This window comes from Pollicipes pollicipes, unplaced genomic scaffold (genome assembly GCF_011947565.3).
Source record: "Pollicipes pollicipes isolate AB1234 unplaced genomic scaffold, Ppol_2.1 Scaffold_2555;HRSCAF=2994_pilon_pilon_pilon, whole genome shotgun sequence".
Classification (NCBI taxonomy): Eukaryota; Metazoa; Arthropoda; class Thecostraca; order Pollicipedomorpha; family Pollicipedidae; genus Pollicipes; species Pollicipes pollicipes.
Genome location: NW_023596136.1, coordinates 42,885,147 through 42,907,194, shown reverse-complemented (window position 1 = coordinate 42,907,194; position 22,048 = coordinate 42,885,147). Strand labels below are relative to the sequence as shown.

Here is a 22,048-nt window from a genome sequence, read left to right as displayed (position 1 = left end):
CCCTTATTGCGTTATATAGCAATGGTGTCCTACCTCTAGTTTCACCAGCTATTTGAACACAAATTAGGCGGGGGCAAGTCTGTGTATTTGAGACAAAATGCAAACTGACAACAGAAAAACACCGTATTTTGCTCATGGCAATGCCAACAACATTTCAAGTTCCAAGCAGTCTGCATGATCTTGTTGTCGCTGCCAGTTGATCGACCTGATACGGGCTGTTGGACAGACACCTCGAAATCGGGCAGCGTCTACTGTCATTAATCTGCGACCAGAGACAGCACATCAATCATGGAATGCATTGGTTTCACTCACACAATCATCAGAGTTACGTATACCCTTGCCAGAATATTTGCAGGCCGTTGCACTCTACCTGCATGTTCAGTTTACATGCGGAATATGTGTTAGTTGAACACAGAAGTGCATACAACAAAGATAGGGGGGGGGGGGGGCGTTCAACAATCACCTTAAAATGCAAAAACCTTGAGTTCGAAGTGGAGTAGGAATCATATGACTGATGGAGACTTACACCTGATTAAATTTAGTACCTCCAAACCCACCAGTGAAACGTAAAATCAAGGTCTCATAAAAATCATGGAGCACCAGTGTCCTGACCTTCCAGTCCTACGTGCAGCCTTAAGCAGTCCGTAGCCCGCAATGTCGCCCAGGAGTCCGCAGCGAACATCAGTTAAAAGTGATGAAAAACGGGGCCACAACAGGGTTTCGTAGGGGCTGCCCTATTGAATTATGAGCTGTGGCAATATCATTGACAATGTCAATAGCAAAATAAGCTCTCAATCTAGTGATTGCGGAACAGTCATAGCCTTAGCCTGTTCTCATGTTATTATTGCCATTGCATGCATGGAAATTTAATAACGCAGAGGTGTGCGTCAACCTAGCTGCTTTGATCTGAAGGGTAGCCTTTGCCCTCCCCACTTTTTGCTTGTCATGTTGCTTTTTCATACTAGTGTAAGCAGTACAGTTATGCATACTTGGACAATGTACTTCAGCACCTGAGGGCAAATCTGAATCAACGCAGCCATTAGTCGCAGTTTCGTCACAACTTAGTCAGCATATGGGTGAGAGAGGCTATCTGGGGCACCAGGGGTTGGAGGGGGGGGGGGGGGGGGTAAGCAACAGGTAACTGTATCATAGAAACTAGTGAATCTTTTGCTGCTGCCAAGGAGTATTAAGGTGGTGGGCTGGATGTGTGGGTGGGGAGAGGCTATCACTAAATAAATCACTAACTTCACAGAAAGAGGGGCAAGCAATCACAACCAGACATGCAAATAGCAAATGCCATCTAAGTTGCACATAAAAAGAAGACCTTTAGACTAGTGTAAACATCTAAGATGACTAGTCCAAGGGGCCTGTTAAAATATCCATCCGCTGAAGCATTGTGTTGTTCTCCTTTCCCTTGCCGTTAGAAATAATACAAATGCGTCATGTACTCATTCATGATTTCACATCACTGGCTACCGCCCAAGCATACGCCATGAATGGGAAAGGGGAGGAGGTGGGGGCAGGGAGAACTGCCGCACAAATAAGAGCAGCGTTTGACAATCTCCCCGCTCCTCTCCATCCAGCATCTAGACAGAGGTTGCAATGCTACGCCTATCATGCATACTGTGTCTTAGCGTCCTACAAGCAGCAAGATGTTGGCATGTGGGTAAAGCTGTGATATATCCAGCAATAGCGCAAATATTTATAAAATCTAGGCTCACCTGTACGCAGTAGCATGTTGCTGAATCCTGGACGATATTTTCAGCGACGTTCCTTGTAGTCTATGCTTTTGCGTCTTACACACATGAGGTAGAACCAAAGCACCACATAGGCATCTCGGAGCATGATGTACACTACCGGTCCTTATCAGTAGCCTGATGTAACCTGATGTTGATTTCACCATCAGTCGGGTGGGAACAAAATGATACAAGCTAGGCAATGAAGATGGATGCACCGTGAAACCAGGTTTCTGAGCCATTGCAACCTACATGGGGCGCAATTCGATAAAGGTACGTGGGCCTTGATGAAAAAAAAACGCAGCGATGAGGTTGATTTTTTTATCAGCCCACTTTTTGCAATAACTGCGCATTTACCATTGCGCTTCTTGCCGCACATTTTGTTTAGAAAACTCGATGGAGGAAAATCGTTCCGGACGACGCAGGATTTTCCAGTGTCCTAGAACTGCCGAATTTGGGTGTAAAGCAACACCCTATGAGGAGGAATTTTTCACCCCTTTTCCCCATATTTTATGTGAATTTTTCACTCCTGCCTGACATTGTCTAATCGCGCGTGCCGAACTCATATTTCCCTTTCTGAGGTTTTCAGATGTCATGCAAAATCGAGCTCACTTGAAACTCCCAAGCATAAACAAGGCTCCACAGAACCTGGACACCTTTGGCTATGTCCTGCCTCACTTAAATCTAAATCATGTCTATATATGCACAGATCAAGGGCGCCAGGCACTTTCAAAACCAAGACCCCCAGCGACGCCAGCCGTTTGCACGCATCAAGGTTGGTTTCTTTACAGAATGCGTCACAACCGGCGGCAGTGTGCCAAATGCAAGCTTTTCACGCATCCCCATTTTTTGTCCCACCACCACACCACGAAAGCAGAGCCTGGTGCAGACGCCAGCATGGCCTGGTAGATAATTTTGCTCCTGATATTTCTGTTATCTGAAGAAACTTGAGGACTAATTCCCGTCACTCCCGAAATGTTGGAGTGAAAAATTCAAGAAATGTCCTCTAAATACAAGTTACAGGATGAATATCACAATTTGAGCACTTATTTTAGCAGATTTAATTCAAATCAGCTGATAACAAAACTTTCCAAAAAGGTATCAGTCTTTATATGTATCCAAATGCTTTTGCTTTTTTGGTATCATACGAGTGTGATACCACTTTATTCCTCCTTCCTTTCCCATTGCCTTTAGAGGTGTCATCTGTTGCTTAAAATGTTGACCAATTTCTGTGCAAGATGCTCCAACTGCAAACTTGCACGTATCTTGTACACAAATTGGATTAATTCATCAGCCGCCCAAGCATGTTTGATTGCACCCAAGAGTGAACAATTCACAGGGAATGAAGGAGACAATTTAAAGCACGAAACTTATTTTTACCGCCATTTTTGCATTTTTAAACCTTCGGTTAACCGTTTTCTTGGTTCATGGCGGTGCTCAATAATGATAAATCTAAGCCTTTCGAGTGTCTAGCTCACCGGGCTACCTGACAAGGCTATCTTCATGCTACCATATAGAGCTTTGGGATTAACCTGGCGCAGCTAATACAGAAGTGTTTGATGGCGAAATTCTGCCCGCCGGATATGTTTACCATGCACACCTCTTATTTGTTTCGCATTTTAGTCTCGTAGGTTGGTGGTCGTTATTGATATTTATTTGGGGGGTGAGTTGGATCACTGTCTGGTTTATTTTGTTCCATATTCTTGAATATTTGCCCCAAATGCCATGAAGTGTTCCCTCATGGTCGCTTTGACCAGATGTTTTTGATAGTTGTCATGGTTTGCTGACTGGCAGATGACTGTACTGCATATATGCACTATATCTTTAACACAGGGATACTCCAAGCTGCATAGCAATTATGATATGAGGTTAATATCGGTATGTAGCAAATAGACCAACTCATTTAAAATGCGAGGCCAATATCTCAAACTTTGTCATTTAATATGAATAAACAAGCCTAAAAAGAGGCCTTTGATGAAGCTGAAAAGGAAATCGGCAAAACTGGTCATCTAAAAGCTACGTTTCTTTTGGAGAAGAGAGATTATTTTGTGGACCATACCCATTATTGTCCTTGACATAGGTTAACCATGGCAATCACAATAAGTTGTTCAAAGTGACTTAAAGTGTTTTGATTTGTGTGTTGTCAACTTTGTCTTATGTCAATAAGCATACACAAATGAAATGAATAAAAATGCAAGTTGAAACCAGCCAAAAATAAGCTTTATCATGTTTTATCACAAGTGCTGCTGTCAACAGTTAGGTGAGTTGGGACGGTGTTCAACATATGGGCTACTCTAAGTCAGGTTAAGTTGATAAAGCGCATGGCAAGTGGCAATAGGAATTGTGTTAGAATCAGTAACTCACAGCTGCTGCTGTGATACAAACAGGTTAGACAGGATGAGATGAAGTAAGGCCTCTTTAAGTTAGGCATAGTTAGGCTACTTTCATGGAAATAAGCATTGTGTTTTTTTTTGCAAGAAACGTAGACAAATGTTTGTTTTCCCTGACCCCATCTTGATAAAAGCCAGAGGTATGTGTATTGTGCTTGACTTGGTGATAACCTGATGGGCATTAGTCCAAGGCCTTTTTGTTCGAGCGCTTTATCCTTGTTGAATTTCTGTTGTTATTTTGTTCTTGACTTCCTTTGCTTTGTTTTGTGTTGAAAATGCTGTGGAAGGAAAGCGCAAAGTGCAGCATCAAGCTAATGGTGTTACTGAATATTTTATGTTCATTACACTGTAATGAAGTTGCGATGCTTTAATGTATCCTGTTTCACTTCAATGGCTTAAGATGTTAAGAAACAAAACAATCTTGTCAGGTTTATGATATTACATCCATGCTTTCTTGAAATAAATATATGTTTGCTGAGGCTTCAGTCACTAGCTCATCTGTTGTTAATTTAATTTTTCACTCCCACACGGGCTCTTTGCGATGGAATTTTTCACTCCCACTCTAGTTGAAAAGTAACTCTAGCTCACTAGGATTTTCGTGGAGGATAATTTTTTGCTCCGAGCTTTATAAAACTCGGAGGAGGAAAATCTGAGAAACATTCCCTCCGCTAAGCGAATTTTTTATAACACTGGCCTCTGGACGTAGGCTGATGAGGATTTTGAAAGTGAAATGATGGCTAACGGTGCGACATATTTTTTCATGCGTCTTCATTTCGTTGGCTGGGTTTCAAGAGATAATATTTGTCCAGCATTTAAGGCGGAAACAAATTCGGAAACCTGAAACCGCCAAAAGCAATGTGGCCAAAGCCATAAAACTGGAGAGTTTCCACTAAAAATTAAACCACAGAACGATGGTTCTTTTGTTACATATTCCTTACATGGGCCCTGCTCCTGTCCGCCGTGAGTGACCACTGTCCTGGCCCGGCTGTCTCCTGCATGACTGACTACGAAGTGATCGTGTGGATGCTTTGTTGCATGTTTCTGAACCAGCATTGCTACCAGTTGGTGTGAAAAACGTGGTGAACTCTTACAACAGAACCTTTTCCCGAATTGTCTTTCCGTACACCACAGCACCGCGTTATGAACTGGCCCAACGGACACTTAATTGCTCATCATTCAGTGTAGACGACTTGATCTGCAGGCAGGGCGTCGACGGTGCCTTGCCAAGGAGAGCACAGAGTTGACAACAAAACCCCTCATGGTGACACCCCCCCCCCCCCAAAAAAAAATCCCAGGACATAGCTTACTTGTTAACAGTGGACACAGCTGTCTTCGTTTCACTGCTGTTTTACCTTGCTACAAGAACAAAAACCAGAAGCTACGGTGAGATCAATATTTTGTGCATTTTGAAGTCAATAAGAAGCCAGATGTTAAACGGCTGCACGGATTAAATCACCGGCGCCCTTAATGCACAATGGTTTAGCGGACTCTTTCTTAGTTGAGAGAATTCGGAAGCTTTGTCAGATGTTTTGTTAAGGTTCTACACATTTTAAGAACATTGCGAAGGTACGATGCAGATCGATGTGTTTGATCGAAATTGGGAGATGAAAGTTTAAGTGTAGATCGAGTGGCGAATGATGTGTATTCACGTGGCCAAGCCATGCTTGTCTGGAAATGTTCAACATTCAGTGATAATCGATTGGCAATACAATTTATGTAACGTGGCCTTTCAACACGCGCGCTCGCAAACCTTAGCAACAAAAACTTCGACACCAGGCGCTTCAGTCTCCATAGTTAGTAGCAGTGGCCGACGCCGTTCGATTTTACGGAAGCTGCAACCCAGGTCATCGCTGTCCTTGCTCTCGAGACTGCGGACGGGCATGTTCAAACCTTTTGATGTAATTTGTTCCACTAGTGCATTTTGAAAAAAAATGAACGTTTTCAGGCAAACATCGGACGGCCTTGCGTTTTTTGCTGACTTCTTTCGACCCACTCGATTCGACAATAATGAGACCCCCACTCCACTCAGCAATGAGACTTCTTATTTTCTTGCGGCAAGGGGCCCCTTGAGTAGAACACTAGGGGCACATTTACGTTTCCGTTCAGGGGCTGAAGGGCCATTCCATCCCATCGCGAAGTGTTGTCTGGCTGTCATTCTTTGGGCATGGGGCGGGACCTCCTGGTCGATCCGGAGGCCATTGGGAGGACAGATCATGCCACATTGTTCCCTTCCCTGATATGGGAGGCCTTCTGGCCCGCGCAGTTGGCCCCAGATCAGCACAGGAACCCTCATTGACGCAACAACATTCCTGACCGCCGCAGGTGGTCTAATAATTGTCACATTGACCCCGGCTCCATGTTTTTCTGTGTTCTTCAGATATGTCGGGGACTCCTTGAACGTAGATTGTAGATGAAATGGGGTCCCAAATTTGTATTAACACGCCTAATCCATGTTCGTCTTAACACGCCCAAGATCGAGTCAGAATTGATTGCTGATACAGAACATTGTAATTTGGTTTTGGAAGTGCGCGTTCCCAAGTCATAGCAACAACAGCCTCGACGCCCGGCGTTGCAGTCTCCATGGACTGCACGGTGTCGATCCTACGGCTGTGACATTAAGTGATGGCCAGTGAGCAAACAAAAAAGATGCTGCATCTTGAGGAAGATATCTGGTGAACAAGGTAAATCGGAAGGTATGTTTAATGTAGTGCAAAAGTAAGATAACACAACCTTAATCTGAAAAGTAGAGGGACGGTAGCTAACACTGATTCTGCCTCCCCCCTCCACCTTGGAAAAAGGGGCCATGGCCCATGGCCACCTATTTCTACACCCATGCCACGGAGGTCAGAACTGTAAGTGGGCACCTTGTAGCAAGTCCCCCACCGATACATTCGTCAGATATCCACTTCAGTACTAAAGCTTCAACGCAAAGTGTAATATAATACAAGTGACGCTCGGTGAGGGTTCTAGTGCTAGCAGGTGCACAGCTACGTACGAGAAAATGCGTTCCTGTGGGGAGGAAAAATCCGGCCACATTAACGGATTTAGCTACAGGGCTTAGCGAAAAATTATAGGGGAAAATTACTCACCCTCCTTCAATTTTCTTTTTGCCCTTGAGTTTGGGCACAGCTCCCCATCTCCTGCAAAATAGTGCTGCTTTATTGAAGTAAAGATGTTCTGCGACGTGCGAGTGACACACGAAAAACTCAATCCTCAATCAAGGGCCGCAGCATATCTTTAGCTGTACGCTTTGCCATGACACTAGTTACATCGACAAGCACTTATTTAGTACTTGATATTGACAAGTACTTATTTAGACAAGCACGCTGTCTCAGCCAAAAGCAACCTCTTTCATTAGATCACTAATGGAATGCGCCGCAAAAAAGATGAGGATGAGTTTATTGTAACTGTGGTGTAGAAAATGTGTGTGCTTGTAACAGAATTCCCACATGGCTAGTTATCTTTAACGCGCTCGGGTCGGAGATCAATTTGACCCATCCCCCTCCCAAAGGTTTTCAAGTGATTTCTGGTTGGTGCAGCGCAGCCATTCTAACGTTGGTAGGTGCGCAGCTGTAGACGACAATCATACGTTTCGATGGTGAGGTAAACATCCGGCTATATCAACAACGACGTTTAGGCGTCGAGATGCCGCGCACAATTTTGCATAGCTGTAGACGACGCACAAACAAACTACATCTCATTAGATAGGTTGTGATAAAACGCGCATCCAAAATCACTCAAATCAAGAAACGTCAGATAACAAGTCTGCCAAAAAGGTGATTAAATTTGAATACAGTTTGCTCCGGCAAGAAACAGACTTGATGTGGCTAAGCTGGTTGATAGCTAAAATCGACGGCGTAAAGTGCGCATAATAGAAACCGCGGCGCAAAGTCAGGTGAAATACGCAACTAAATAATAAGCGCGATGCGGTAACAGGCCTCGAGCACCACGCTGGAGCAGCCACTGCTGGCTAGAGTCATCCGTCCGTTGCAGTCTCCGTGGGCGTCACCCCTGCGCATGGAGAGTCACAGGAGATTACAGAGCCCCGAGCATCATCACCAAACCAGACAGGTATCCATTGCCACAACTTCAGAGCCCGTCCATGTGCCTGCATGGGAACACCGTCTTAAGGGAGATCGACCTGCTGCTGGTTTACCACCAGGTCCCAATAAGTCAACAGGACACGGAGAAGACGGCCGCGACAATCCCGTTTGCCACGTCCGAGTACATGTACGTGCTACTAGGACTCCGGAACAGCAGGGTAACGTTCCAGCAGGTGATGAAGACATATTCAGGCGGGTCAGTTGTGTCCCTGTGTACCTAGAAGACATCTTGATATCCTCAGAGGATGAAAATCAGCATCGCTAAGTCCTGGAGACTGTGTTCCATTTTCTGCACCAGTACCGGCCCGCATCTCTCTCGACAAGTGTGATTTTGTTTGTGCCGAGGTGGACTTCTTGGGGCTACCAAGGACCTCCAGCCACCGGACACCATGGTCAATGAGATTTCAGACCTGGCAAAGCCGGCCGACTCTTCCAGTCTTCGCCGCTTCCCCGGCATGGCATGCTTGTACAGTCGGACGGTGCCACACTTCGCTGACCTCGTCCACCCACTGACAGCGCTGATCCGGCTGCGCCAGAATACCACCGACCTGCCGTGGACGGAGACGGAACTGGCTACCCTTGGAGCCACCCAGGTAGCCTTACAGGACGCCTGCAGCATCTGCCACCCGCTACCACCCTGTGACACATACCACCATACCTGTGACACTTTGAATGACGTCGTGAGAGCCAAGATGACTTTGAAATATCTCCCTCATACCTTTCCCAGGCGTCTAACTCACAAACTAGAGGGCCTTAAGCTGTGTTGGGTGGCCTCGGTGCTGCTGCGGCTGGCGCTGCTCAGCTGGGGCAGTCATGTAGCTGGTCTGCAGGAACGGCATCAACTCATCTGCTAGCTTCCATAGGTGATGCAGGGTGAGGTCCTGTTGCGCGGCAAGAACAGCACCTAGTGTGGCCGGCAAGGACTGAATTAGCTTTTGGCGGATGGGGGTCTTCCCTTTTTCCTAAATTGCTGGCCAGCTCCTGCAGCCCCTTCACATTGACGGATGGCCGACCTGTAAGCTTCACCTGTGAAATAAGCTGGTCGGAAAGCCCGTGCTTACATTTCTCGTACAGATCCATTGCTCCTTGCGAAGTGGTGAAGCTCTTAGAGAGCAGGAATACAGCGTCCAACTCTGTGATCGTGTTAGGTGGCAGGGAGGCAAGAACATTGTAAAATTTTGTGATGTCCGAGGTTATTCTTGATATGTGCAATTAAGTGTTCATAATTGTAAACCATCCCCGTATTGCACATTCCATTAATGCAAGCGGTTTGCTTGCCACGTGGTGGGCTGGTTCCACTGCTAAAACACCGGCACCCACAGACTTAGCTTCGTCATCAGTAATGACAAGCAAGGCACGGGTAAGTCAAACAGCAAACAAGGCAAGACGAAGATATGGCAGCAAAAATCAGGACAGATCACGGCGGAGTTATTAGTTTGTGGAGTTGCGTGCAAAAAAGGTTCAAACGGAGGGGCGACCTGATGATTTGGAGCAGGGACTTCGGGAGCAGTATGAAAATAAAGATGAGCAAAACGCAGGCACAAACCCGGAATAAGCACGGGGAACACATGGCTTCTTGATGTCGTTTCGATCAGCCAGGAAAACAAGTAAGGTCACTCTTGATTTTCATTAGGCTAGTTTTGACTCGTGTTGACATCGGGAAGCCAGTAACCAGAATGGATGTTTGCAACAGTATGGCAACAAATTAAAAGACTTCATAATTGGGCAAAACATGGTGTACAAGGCACATACGGATTGCATTGTTAACAAATAGGCTGCAGTAAAACACGCGTCCAAAATTTATCTCATCCAGAAACATAAGCCAAGAAGTCTGCCAAAACAGGTGAAGATTTAACATAAGTTACTCCGGCAACAGGCAGACTCGACACGACTTCGCTGATTGATAGCTACAATCAACGGCATAAGGTGCGCACAACAAACAAAAACCGCGGCGCAGTCAGGTGAAATGCGCAACCAAATGATGAGCGCGATGCAGTAACAAGTCCCGGGCTCCGCTCTGCTGCCCCTTTAGCGCGGAACGCGGAAAATGTAGGTGTCAGTTTTAGGTGCCGAGGGTTTTCAGAGATGGTTTCCGAAAAGCGCAGCAAAGCCCCGCCGAATTTCGCGCAGCTGTAGATGATGGAATAACGGATCGTTTGGTATAACAAGTCAGGGCGTTAATTCAGCGAAGACGATTTCTAGGGAACGTTCAATCCGATGTAACAACGAAGTGTTAAAAGGAGCAGCACATCTCTGAAGTGATTCATTAGGCAATACAGCAATTGAATGAATAAATTCCATCGACCCAGTGGCAGGTATAAAGGTCAGACTTAGGCCGAAAACCTCTTTTGTTACTCTAGAGCGTGCTTTATGGCATCGTTTCTGGTACTTATTTTATATTTATTGATAGCAGGAACTACATAGCATATCTTTCATAGGCTGCTTAAAGGTCGGGATAACTCACTGACTTTAAATGACACAATTTCGTTCTAAGAAACATTTGTCGAGGGGTAAAAAAGCCTCTGATTTACCGGATATGATCGGTGACAAAGGCTGTCACTTCTGCAAACCAATTGATGACGAAAGTGCAAAACCGGAAACGAATTCAACAGACAAGACAACATTTTAACAGATAATCCCAGCTCGGCAAAATTCAAGGCTTGGCATTGGTCTGTACTCGCTAACGCTTGCAGCGTGAGCACATGTCGAAATGTTGACGTTTCGCTGTACGAGCAAGTTGAGCCATAAAATGCCTGCCAAACGCAGTAGCTTGCATCAGGATAGTCTTAGCAGGCGCCAGAGACACACACTACAGCCTATACTAGTGCTGTGTGCTGACGTCACAGATCAGTGGTGGCACGGTGTTTTTCCAATCCCCCTTGGACCAGTACTTTTCAGATTTTTTCAGCCAGAAGTCATTCCGCATACTAAACAGTATAACATACTAAACAACCAAGCTTATTACTAGTGGTAAGAATCGTGCCTGGCCACAGCATCTTGCGACGAACGTGACCTGTTTGCTACGCAGCGTTTTATAGTGTTGTGCCATTTGAGACAGATGGGCTTTATTGCTCGCCACGCAGTGATGCGCTGGGTTCAGTGCGAGACTGTGGGCTGCTGGTAGTTGTGTTCAGATCGTGGGAAGCTGACAGGCTAGAAGAACGTAGCTTATTGTCAGTTTTTGAGGCAATAGCGTTAAAAAGCCTACCTATCTAGGATTGCTGTTTGTGGATATCAGGGCTGTAGCTTGTGAGGTAAACTGAGTTCGTTGCTGCGGCGCATGTCGGGGAATAATTCGGGGCTTCCTGCTACTGAGAGGAACGGCGGCTTTGGAGTAAGAGGCCGAGCACCGCTGATGTAGGCCTCGCACATCGCCCGTTGCACCTCAGACTTAGCGAACTGAATGTTGAACAGGCGTGACATCAAACGCTTTAAGTCGTCATGGCATTGCATATCAAGCTAAATAACGGTGCTAGATGTATTCAAAATGTCGTTTGCATCTGTTGATACCAATAGAGTACGGGCTTTTCTCTAAAGAGTTGGGATCATGTTAGAAAGCGCGAGTTCTGCATCGGCAATGACAATCAAAATGATGTAGGTCGCCAACGCTTTCAGCTGATCGTGCGGTGACGTCACGAGAACAAAAGTGGTCATTTTCAGGTGCTTGTAGAACCATGCTATTGGTTAATGTAAGGCCACAGGGACGCAGTTTTGTTAAGTGCGTAGGGGTGAAGGGTGGAAGGGGAAGAGGAGAGGGTGCAGGAAGAAAAAATTGGCTGAGCCTGCCCCGGAACTGCATTTAAAATAGTTTTCTGCCCAGATTTGACGCAATGTCTCGCAATTGGCAGCAAGGATGTAGCTCCTAGCAACTACTTTCTGGTAGCTGAATCTTAACTTATGATAAATGTAAAATAATGAGTGAAAAGTTTAACTATAACAGAAAACTTCATCCCTGTTTAGGAGGCACAATCCAGCCTCCCGTCCCCCACCTCAAACCGAATAGGAAACTACATGCCTTTAGGCTGGTAATGTTAAGTATGCCTTCATCTGATAATGTTAAGTATGCCTTCATCCGATAATGTTGTTAAGTAAGTCCCAGCCTCCATTCAGTGTTTGTTGGCCAGTAAACGAAACCTTAGTGCAAATGAACCCTCGAAAAAGTGTTTGATGGATATGCCGCGTTGCATTTAGTTTGGCTTTGCCTTTTGTGGTTCATTGCATTTAGAGATACATTGCAATGGTTTCTGAAAGATTTGTCCCTAGGGGACAATTAAGACGGCTCAAAATTTATTCGGTGACAGAAAAGGCACTTTTCGCTTACACCCTGCATTTGCCTAGTGTAATCTTTGACACTTATTCAAATGCAAAACTCAAAGCCGTCTTGCATCATTCTGTTGACCATGACCTCTGAAAAGCCAAACAAGGTCACTGACCCTAAGTGAGCACTATTCATTGTTTGCTTATGTGTGTCACTGGGGCTTTACGACGCACTTTTCATCCCGGGCTCACCGGCCATCAAGCCCAACAAACTGAACGAGTAAAGAAGCGGGCACTCAAACTCATTACCGAGTATGACAAGGGTTATCAAGGGCTTCTACAAATTCTGAAAGTGGAAACCCTTGCAGGAAGGTGGGAGAAGCTGTGTTTATGGTTTTGACAGCAAACTCTGAGATCTCCATGGAATTGAAACATGCTGCCACCAACAAGGAAGACGATTTCGGGAACGAGCTCCAGCTACAACGACACGCTGCAGACTGCAGACTTGCCGTGGCGCAAGATTGCGAATATCCTGTGCACCATCCATCACAACCCTCATAAGCGTGGATATTATTGCATTTAGTTAAGCGGCACACCCTCCACCACACTCACCACCGCACCCAATGAAGAGGTTTAATGCATGTTAAATGGTTACTCTGCTTACATACAATGTTTACCACCTGTGTGCTATATGAGCTGATGCTCGAAGCCGTGTTATTATTTTAAATCGTTCCTTCCTCTCCGTCTCAGTGGGAGATATTTCCATTTTGCAGATAATTTAGAACACCGTGCATAGAGGATCATGTTTCGAGACGTTCCGCGATATCAGTTGTTTCGAGCGACTAAAAAAGTTGCACAGATGCTTACAAAAATGTAGTGAGATTAAAACTGTTACCCGCAACTCTGTAAAATAAATTTTGCATGCAACTCAAATTGTTTTAAAGCATTACTAGCAACACATCTCTGTGAGAACAGTCGTTAAATTACTTGGATTTGATTTGTCACTCCGCTTTGATACTGTGCTGCGTTACGTGAAAGTATACACTGGTCTCTTGGGTATACGTGTCCAGAGCAGTATCGCCATGGAGCTGTCGTAACTGAAGCATTCGAATCAATCATGTTCAGTGATGCACTCACGTACGCTTTCACGTGGAATGGTCTATCTGGGGTCCCCTGCCAATTGAAGGCTTGTCTTTTCGGTCGTACTTTGCATCATGCGACCAGACTAGTAGATATGACCAACATAATGTAGAACATGTATTTCAACAATATCGTTGACAATGCATGACACGATAAAACACGTTCAACACAGATCACAAAAAGGACGATCAGCGCTCATCCTATGTCATTATTACGCTTGTTGCTGCATTCTGTCCACGATTTCCAACCACCGTTAAAATATTTGAATGTTACATCTACGAGTCCGTGGGTTTGTTAGTCGACCACCTGTTCCAGATGTTTCGTGTGAGTCCATCCCTGCTCGTCCAACCTGCTAGCTTACAACATAAGCCTGCAGCGGACCATGATGAGCAGGGGTCGACAGCGGACGTCCCAGGCGGTGATGAGCTGATGGCCGCCAGTACGGGCCTCAGTACATAATAAGCCCCAGCTCTGCGCCGGTGCCGAGCCGGACGCAGCGCGGCTGCGCGCCGGTGAGGAGGAGGCTTCGGGGGTCGTATGGGCCGATCATGTGGCAGACGCGACCCGGCGGGCACCTCAGGTTGCAGTTCCCGCACGTGGCTACGTCGCCCTGCACGGTGCACGAGTTTTCCGGGCAGCCGATGCTCTTGCAGGAGGCCACGCAGCGGGGCGCGGCGCCAGCCCTCGAGCAGGCCTGGCCACGCTGGCAGCGCGCGAGCCCGCAGAAGTCGTCGGGGATGTCCTGACAGCGTGCACGGCCACCCGAGACCGAGCATGTCTGACCAGCGCTGCACCGCAGCTCCGAGCCCGTCGCCGGCGGAGCGGTGACACAGCGCGCCTTCCCGTCCGACATGGAGCACTTCTGACCGCTGCTGCAGCGCAGTGTGGCGCAGGTCGGCTTGGGCGGGATCGGCGTGTAGCAGCGCGCCTCGCCGCTGCTCTCGGAACACTTCTGACCCAGGCCGCAGCTGAGCGTGGCGCAGGTCGGCTTGGGCGTGAAGCAGCGCGCCCCACCGCCGCTCTCAGTGCAGGCCTGGCCCCTACCGCACTTCAACGTGACGCAGGTTGGCTTGGGCGTGACGCAGCGCGCCTTGCCGCCCTCCTCCGAGCAGCTCTGGCCGCGGCCGCAGCGCAGAGTGCGGCAGGTGGGCGGCGGCGGCGGCGACGCCAGGCCGCACTTGGCACGACCTTCCTGCACGGAGCAGGCACGCAACTTGCCGCAGACCACGTCGTCGCAGGTGTACGACAACAGCCGCTCGCAGCGCGCCAGGTTGCGCTCGATGACGCAGCGCTGGTCCTCCCGGCACGAGGCGTTGGCGCACGTGGTCCTTTTCACGCATTTTGGCTCGCCGGCGTACATCTGACAGAGATAGTCAGAGCCGGAGCAGGCGAAGTTATCACAGCTGGGCGCACGGGCCGACTGCCGGGGGGCGGCCGTCCGCTGGCCGGCGGCGGCCGCCGCCAAGGCGGCTACCAGGAACACGCGAAGGGTAGAAGTGCTCATGGTGGCTGGGTAACAGCAGCGCGTGAGTGTGACAACGGCAGGCCGCGGACCGTTTATATAGTCCCCGTCCGATCCCCTGAACACGACGGACGCTGGTTTGGCACGGATGCGGCGAGGGCGCGGGTTCAGGTCCGCCGGGAAACAGGATGCGTCGGCCAGACCGAACTGCAGGTGTGGTGATAAGCAGCCTGGTAATGGTGCCGGTCCTGGCAACCCGAGCGGCAGCCGCTCGGGGCCAGTGGCTGGCTGTTGCAGAGTAGACAAATTGTTGGTCCAGATTTTTGGTGTATCTTAATGTCTAAATTAATTATATTTATAAATAAATGACCATAAATGATGAGGCTTAATTCTGCCTCCCCGCCCCCGGGTTTGCCGGCCGCGCCAACAGTTGTAGAAGGATAACTTTAAAATTTAGTGTTTTTCCTCACTTTTTATTGAGCACTGGGTCAAATTTGCATTGCTTAATCTTGACTTAATTCGGATCCAGGACATGTTTTGGGCCAAATTTTACCATTTTTACGCTTTCGCACGCACGTTATCTAATGTGAAATTACTCAAATGAACTCCTTTCTTGCGGAGTATTGATTTGGGGCATCTCGTGACGGTTGGAAACAGTCATCAAGCAACATAGCCGAAACAGATTGATACGACTGTTTGCTGCTGTTTTGGTTGCAGCAGCTGCTAAGGTTCATACTGCGTATGAGCAGCGATATTAGGTATACTTAATGAATAGATATACCAATTTTACAAGCGCGATGCCAGGGTAATGAAATGAGGAAGGCTATTTCCGAATGGAAATGCCCTACTGCAAACTGCAATAAGGCCAGAAACTTTTAAGATCAATATATCTGGTGGACCTGGACGCGTCATTAACTTCGCTTTGACAAAATACATAACACAGCATGACATACACATCATGCGTCGAATATCGCAAAATGCTAAACGTCGGGCAGACATTGCCGCGCAGCAAACGGAATTGATGCTTTCCCAAATTCTTACTAGGTGCATCCGCCACGGCAAAATTTTAACTTTTTAGTTCACAAACTTTTGGCCGGAATGTACAATGCACTGACAGCAATTAAATGTCTTTGGAGAGCAAATCGGTTGGTTGGTTCCCAAGGCATGACAGGAGCCGCCTGAGTGTTTCATTTTCGTGATCAGCTGTCCCGTGGTCTGACGAGCGGGTGCTCAGCGGCGCAGCATCCGGTGATCGGCCGGTCAGGAGAGTGGGGTTTGACGATCACTTGTTTAAGGGTGCAGGATATTATGGCCAGTTATTCAAAGGTGCGATATGACGGTCGAGTGTCACGAGGTGCAGAATATGACTCTTCATGTCAGGTGGGTGGCACTGACTTCCCCGCGGTGCTTCTTTAAAGTTACGTTGCAAACTTTGACAACTGGCTTTCTGAACTTAGCTGACTTTACTAGGATTCGATCCGACACAAACTGTCAGAATTCAATCTCCTGATATGCTCCAGAGGGGACTTCAGGGCCCGTCCTGCGAGATATGTCAGGGCGCATCAGGCCCCGATGAAGGTAAATGTTAGGGATTATCAAGCCCTATGCAGGGCAAATGCGGCCAATCCAACAAGTTTGGCAGCTTGCTGTTTACGTAGGCCAACCTAAAGGACTTAAGACACATTAAAAATACTGGCAGAGGCCAAAAGAGCCGCAGCAATGAAAAGCATGCAGACACCATACACTACATACATAATGAGTGTTTGAGCAGACTGTTCCAGACAGCTGTATTGGACTGCTGCGACGGTCATTTACCTATTTTGAAATCAACCGTTGGGCAATATGGTTAGTAAGACTTTCTGTGTGATGCATTTGGCACCACACAAAAACACTGATGATAGATCTTCCGAAAGGTATACTTTTTCATCCGTCAACGATACAAAAATGTCTGATGTTCATGACACCAAAGTCTTTGTGACCTCAGGATTTCTTCCTAAAATACACATGTTATTTTAAAGCAATACAACACCGAGACTTCTCAATGCATTTCACCTCATTTTTTCTTAACCTCAAGGCGCCTATGACAAGTTCATAACATATTATGCCTCAAAAAAGTCTACGCTTCGTCAGTCACCTTTAGTCATTTAAGGCAGAATCGTCTAAGTGGATTGCTAGATCTTGCCTGGTCAAGTGACGTAAATCTCAAACGAATGTAATTCAACCAGAATTCACCAAGAACGCGTGCAAATATGGCTTAAGCGACTTTCGCTTGCTTCGCTGCGGAGAGAGCCTACGCCGTTGTTGTCGGTGCTTAACATTAATGGATCAGCTGAACGCTTTGTCGCGCAGCGCTGTGCACGCCAGACATCAAACATATGCTATTTCATTTATGGCCTCCGCTTCTTTAGCTGGGTCAAAAGCGTTGACGCCGGCATCGCAACGCAACCACTCACATGACATTGGTTTTATGTTGGTTATCCACAGGGTGTCTTACTTCGTTTTTCTAAGACTTCAGTGGCTTTGTTCATTTGTAGTCCTCTGCTAGAAGAGACACTACATGCACCGTTGCCCAAGATTTGCAACGTGATTACGATGGCTTGGCTTTTGCACAACTTGTTTCTACTGCGCATACGAAAAAATGTCCGCTAAATGTCAAAGCACAGCCCATCTGGGCTTTGCTGTGAGTGACACCGATATCGGACAGGTGTGAAGTTATGTCCTGGGTGGTCACAAAGGTTAACCCCATCGTATTTGCGCATTTCACAGCAGTTTGTGCATCCGTCTATGCCTCTGACTGGCTAAATAAATCTGAAGAAACAGACGAACAGACAGCCGTACAGACAGATGGTCGGGAAGCAGTGAGTTTTGTGTTTACTGTACTTTTTATCAAAATCATAGAAAAGCTAAAATGTATATTCCACAACGACGACAGATCACAGACCGCCCAATGCTCTTGGAGACGTGCATTCAAATGACAGCAGGGTATATTACAGCTATGCGTGCGGAAATGACGTGGCAACAAATAGGTGCCACATATTGCGTAGTCTACAAGGCGCGTCGTGCGAAGTTTGAGCCAACAGCTGACCAGAAAGTAGATTAGCCAGATTTTCCACGATGCCGCGCCACGAGGCGAGGTAAGCTGGGTCGAGGCGAGGTGAGCTGGGTCGAGGCAGGGTGAGCTGGGTCGAGGCGGGGTGAGCTGGGTCGAGACGAGGTGAGCCGGGTCCCCTGCCAAATGAAGGCCTGTCTTTCCGGTCGTACTTTGCATCATGCGACCAGACAGTAGTAGATATGACCAACATAATGTAAAACATGTATTTCAACAATATCGTTGACAATGCATGACACGATAAAACACGTTCAACACAGATCACAAAAAGGACGATCAGCGCTCATCCTATGTCATTATTACGCTTGTTGCTGCATTCTGTCCATGGTTTCCAAACACCGCTGAAATATTTGGATGTTACATCTACGAGTCCGTGGGTTGTTAGTCGACCACCTGTTCCAGATGTTTCGTGTGAGTCCATCCCTGCTCGTCCAACCTGCTAGCTTACAACATAAGCCTGCAGCGGACCATGATGAGCAGGGGTCGACAGCAGACGTCTCAGGCCGTGATGAGCCGATGGCCGCCAGTAAGGGCCTCAGTACATAATAAGCCCCCGCTCCGCGCCGGTGCCGAGCCGGACGCAGCGCGGCTGCGCGCCGGTGAGGAGGAGGCTTCGGGGGTCGTATGGGCCGATCATGTGGCAGACGCGACCCGGCGGGCACTCCAGGTTGCATTTCCCGCACGTAGCTACGTTGCCCTCCACGGTGCACGAGTTTTCCGGGCAGCCGATGCTCTTGCAGGAGGCCACGCAACGGGGCGCGGCGCCAGCCCTCGAGCAGGCCTGGCCGCGCTGGCAGCGCGCGAGCCCGCAGAAGTCGTCGGGGATGTCCTGACAGCGCGCACGCCCACCCGAGACCGAGCATGTCTGGCCAGGCGCTGCACCGCAGCTCCGAGCACGTCGCCGGCGGAGCGGTGACACAGCGCGCCTTCCCGTCCGACATGGAGCACTTCTGACCGCTGCTGCAGCGCAGTGTGGCGCAGGTCGGCTTGGGCGGGATCGGCGTGTAGCAGCGCGCCTCGCCGCTGCTCTCGGAACACTTCTGACCCAGGCCGCAGCTGAGCGTGGCGCAGGTCGGCTTGGGCGTGAAGCAGCGCGCCCCACCGCCGCTCTCAGTGCAGGCCTGGCCCCTACCGCACTTCAACGTGACGCAGGTCGGCTTGGGCGTGACGCAGCGCGCCTTGCCGCCCTCCTCCGAGCAGCTCTGGCCGCGGCCGCAGCGCAGAGTACGGCAGGTGGGCGGCGGCGGCGGCGACGCCAGGCCGCACTTGGCACGACCTTCCTGCACGGAGCAGGCACGCAACTTGCCGCAGACCACGTCGTCGCAGGTGTACGACAACAGCCGCTCGCAGCGCGCCAGGTTGCGCTCGATGACGCAGCGCTGGTCCTCCCGGCACGAGGCGTTGGCGCACGTGGTCCTTTTCACGCATTTCGGCTCGCCGGCGTACATCTGACAGAGATAGTCGGAGCCGGGGCAGGCGAAGTTATCACAGCTGGGGGCACGGGCCGACTGCCGGGAGGAGGCCGTCCGCTGGCCGGCGGCGGCCGCCGCCAAGGCGGCTACCAGGAACACGCGAAGGGCAGAAGTGCTCATGGTGGCTGGGTAACAACAGCGTGTGAGTGTGACACCGGCAGGCCGCGGGCCGTTTATATAGTCCCCGTCCGATCCCCTGAACACGACGGACGCTGGTTTGGCCCGGATGCGGCGAGGGCGCGGGTTCAGGTCCGCCGGGAAACAGGATGCGTCGGCCAGACCGAACTGCAGGTGTGGTGATAAGCAGCCTGGTAATGGTGCCGTTCCTGGCAACCCGAGCGGAGCCTGCTCGGGGCCGGCGGCTGGCTGTTGCAGCGTACACGAATTATGCGTGCAGACTTTTCAGGGCCCTTAAATGTCTAAATTAATGATATTTAGGTAATGGATAGATACCTGACGTTACATAAATAATCAAACTATAATTCATGCTGAGCGCATTGGCCTAATTCTGCTTCCCCGCCCCCGGGTCTGCCGGCCGCGCCAATAATTGTAGAAAGATAACTTTGAAATTAAGTTTTCCTCCGAGCACCGCGTCAAATTTGCATTGCTTAATCTGAACTTAATTCGGATCTAGGACATGTTTTTGAGCCAAACGTTACCACTTTTACGCTTTCGCACACACGTTAACAAAGGTGAAATTACTCAAATGAACTCCTTCTTTGCGGAGAGGATTGCGGTACAGCAGCCAGTAAAATTGATATAATTGCTTTACTTGGTACGGAAAAATGACATAACTGGTAGAAATGGTGTCACAGCGAGAGCATGATGGCAGGTTGTGACTGTGCATGAAGAGATGTTTGCTAGTTTTCTGTGGAGATGCCCATTTTGTGGGCGCACCGCGTGTTGATGCATTTTTGCAGTACATCTGAATTTGAATTGCGTGTTGGGGTAGAGGCGGGTGCACGAAAGGATTTGGGGCTTCTCGTGGCGGTTGGAAACAGTCATCAAGCAATAGAGTCTGAACAGATTGATACGACTGTTTGCTGTTGTTTTGGTTGCAACAGCTGCTAAGGCTCATACTGCGTATGAGCAGCGATTTTAGGTATACTTAATGAATAGATACATCAAATTTACAAGGACGAGGTCAGGGTAATGAAATGGGGGAAGGCTATTTCCGAGTGGAAATGCCCTGCTGCAAACTGCGATTAGGCAAAAAACTTTTAATATCAATATATCTGGTGGACGTGGACGCGTCATTAATTTCGCTTTGACCAAATACATAACACAGCATGAAATATACATCATTCGTCGAATGTCGCAAAATGTTCAACTCGGTCAGACATTGCCGCGCAGCAAACGGAAATGATGCTTTTTCAAATTCTTACTAGATGTATCCGCCATTACAAAATTTTGAACATTTTAACTCACAAACTTTTGGCCGGAATGTACAACGTACTGCCAGCAATCAAATGTCGCTTTTGGAGAGCAAATCGGTTGCCTGGTTCTCGGGGCATGACGGGAGCCGCCTAAGTGTTTCATTTTCGTGATCAGCTGTCCCGTGGTCTGACGAGCGGGTGCTCAGCGGCGCAGCATCCGGTGATCGGCCGGTCAGGAGAGTGGGGTTTGACGATCACTTGTTTAAGGGTGCAGGATATTATGGCCAGTTATTCAAAGGTGCGATATGACGGTCGAGTGTCACGAGGTGCAGAGTATGACTCTTCATGTCAGGTGGGTGGCACTGACTTCCCCGCGGTGCTTTTTTAAAGTTACGTTGCAAACTTTGACAACTGGCTTTCTGAACTTAGCTGACTTTACTAGGATTCGATCCGACACAAACTGTCAGAATTCAATCTCCTGATATGCTCCAGAGGGGACTTCAGGGCCCGTCTTGCGAGATATGTCAGGGCGCATCAGGCCCCGATGAAGGTAAATGTTAGGGCTTATCAAGCCCTATGCAGGGCAAATGCGGCCAATCCAACAAGTTTGGCAGCTTGCTGTTTACGTAGGCCAACCTAAAGGACTTAAGACACATTAAAAATACTGGCAGAGGCCAAAAGAGACGCAGCAATGAAAAGCATGCAGACACCATACATTACATACATAATGAGTGTTTGAACAGACTGTTCCAGACAGCTGTATTGGACTGCTGCGACGGTCATTTACCTATTTTGAAATCAACCGTTGGGCAATATGGTTAGTAAGACTTTCTGTGTGATGCATTTGGCACCACACAAAAACACTGATGATAGATCTTCCGAAAGGTATACTTTTTCATCCGTCAACGATACAAAAATATCTGATGTTCATGACACCAAAGTCTTTGTGACCTCAGGATTTCTTCCTAAAATACACATGTTATTTTAAAGCAATACAACACCG

The 22,048-nt window shown here is 48.2% G+C and overlaps 1 protein-coding gene across 1 annotated transcript; it reads right to left on the bottom strand.

Moving 5' to 3' along the window:
- Nucleotides 1-14,074: 14,074 nt before the first annotated feature.
- Nucleotides 14,075-20,581, bottom strand: LOC119101541 (spore coat protein SP87-like). Its single transcript, XM_037224891.1, has 5 exons — nt 20,567-20,581; nt 19,464-19,705; nt 19,047-19,397; nt 14,805-15,029; nt 14,075-14,738 (listed from the first exon to the last, which is right to left on the bottom strand). The coding sequence occupies exons 1-5, from the start codon at nt 20,579-20,581 to the stop codon at nt 14,075-14,077; spliced, it is 1,497 nt and encodes a 498-aa protein (XP_037080786.1).
- Between the last annotated feature and the right edge of the window lie 1,467 nt (nt 20,582-22,048).

What these genes read in the sequence shown, in the direction of transcription:
- LOC119101541 (XM_037224891.1), bottom strand. An exon ending in GTGCAGGAAGGTCGTGCCAA is followed by an intron (nt 19,398 to 19,463) that starts GTGCGGCCTGGC and finishes CCGCGGCCAGAG; the next exon opens with CTGCTCGGAGGAGGGCGGCA. An exon ending in GTGCAGGAAGGTCGTGCCAA is followed by an intron (nt 14,739 to 14,804) that starts GTGCGGCCTGGC and finishes CCGCGGCCAGAG; the next exon opens with CTGCTCGGAGGAGGGCGGCA.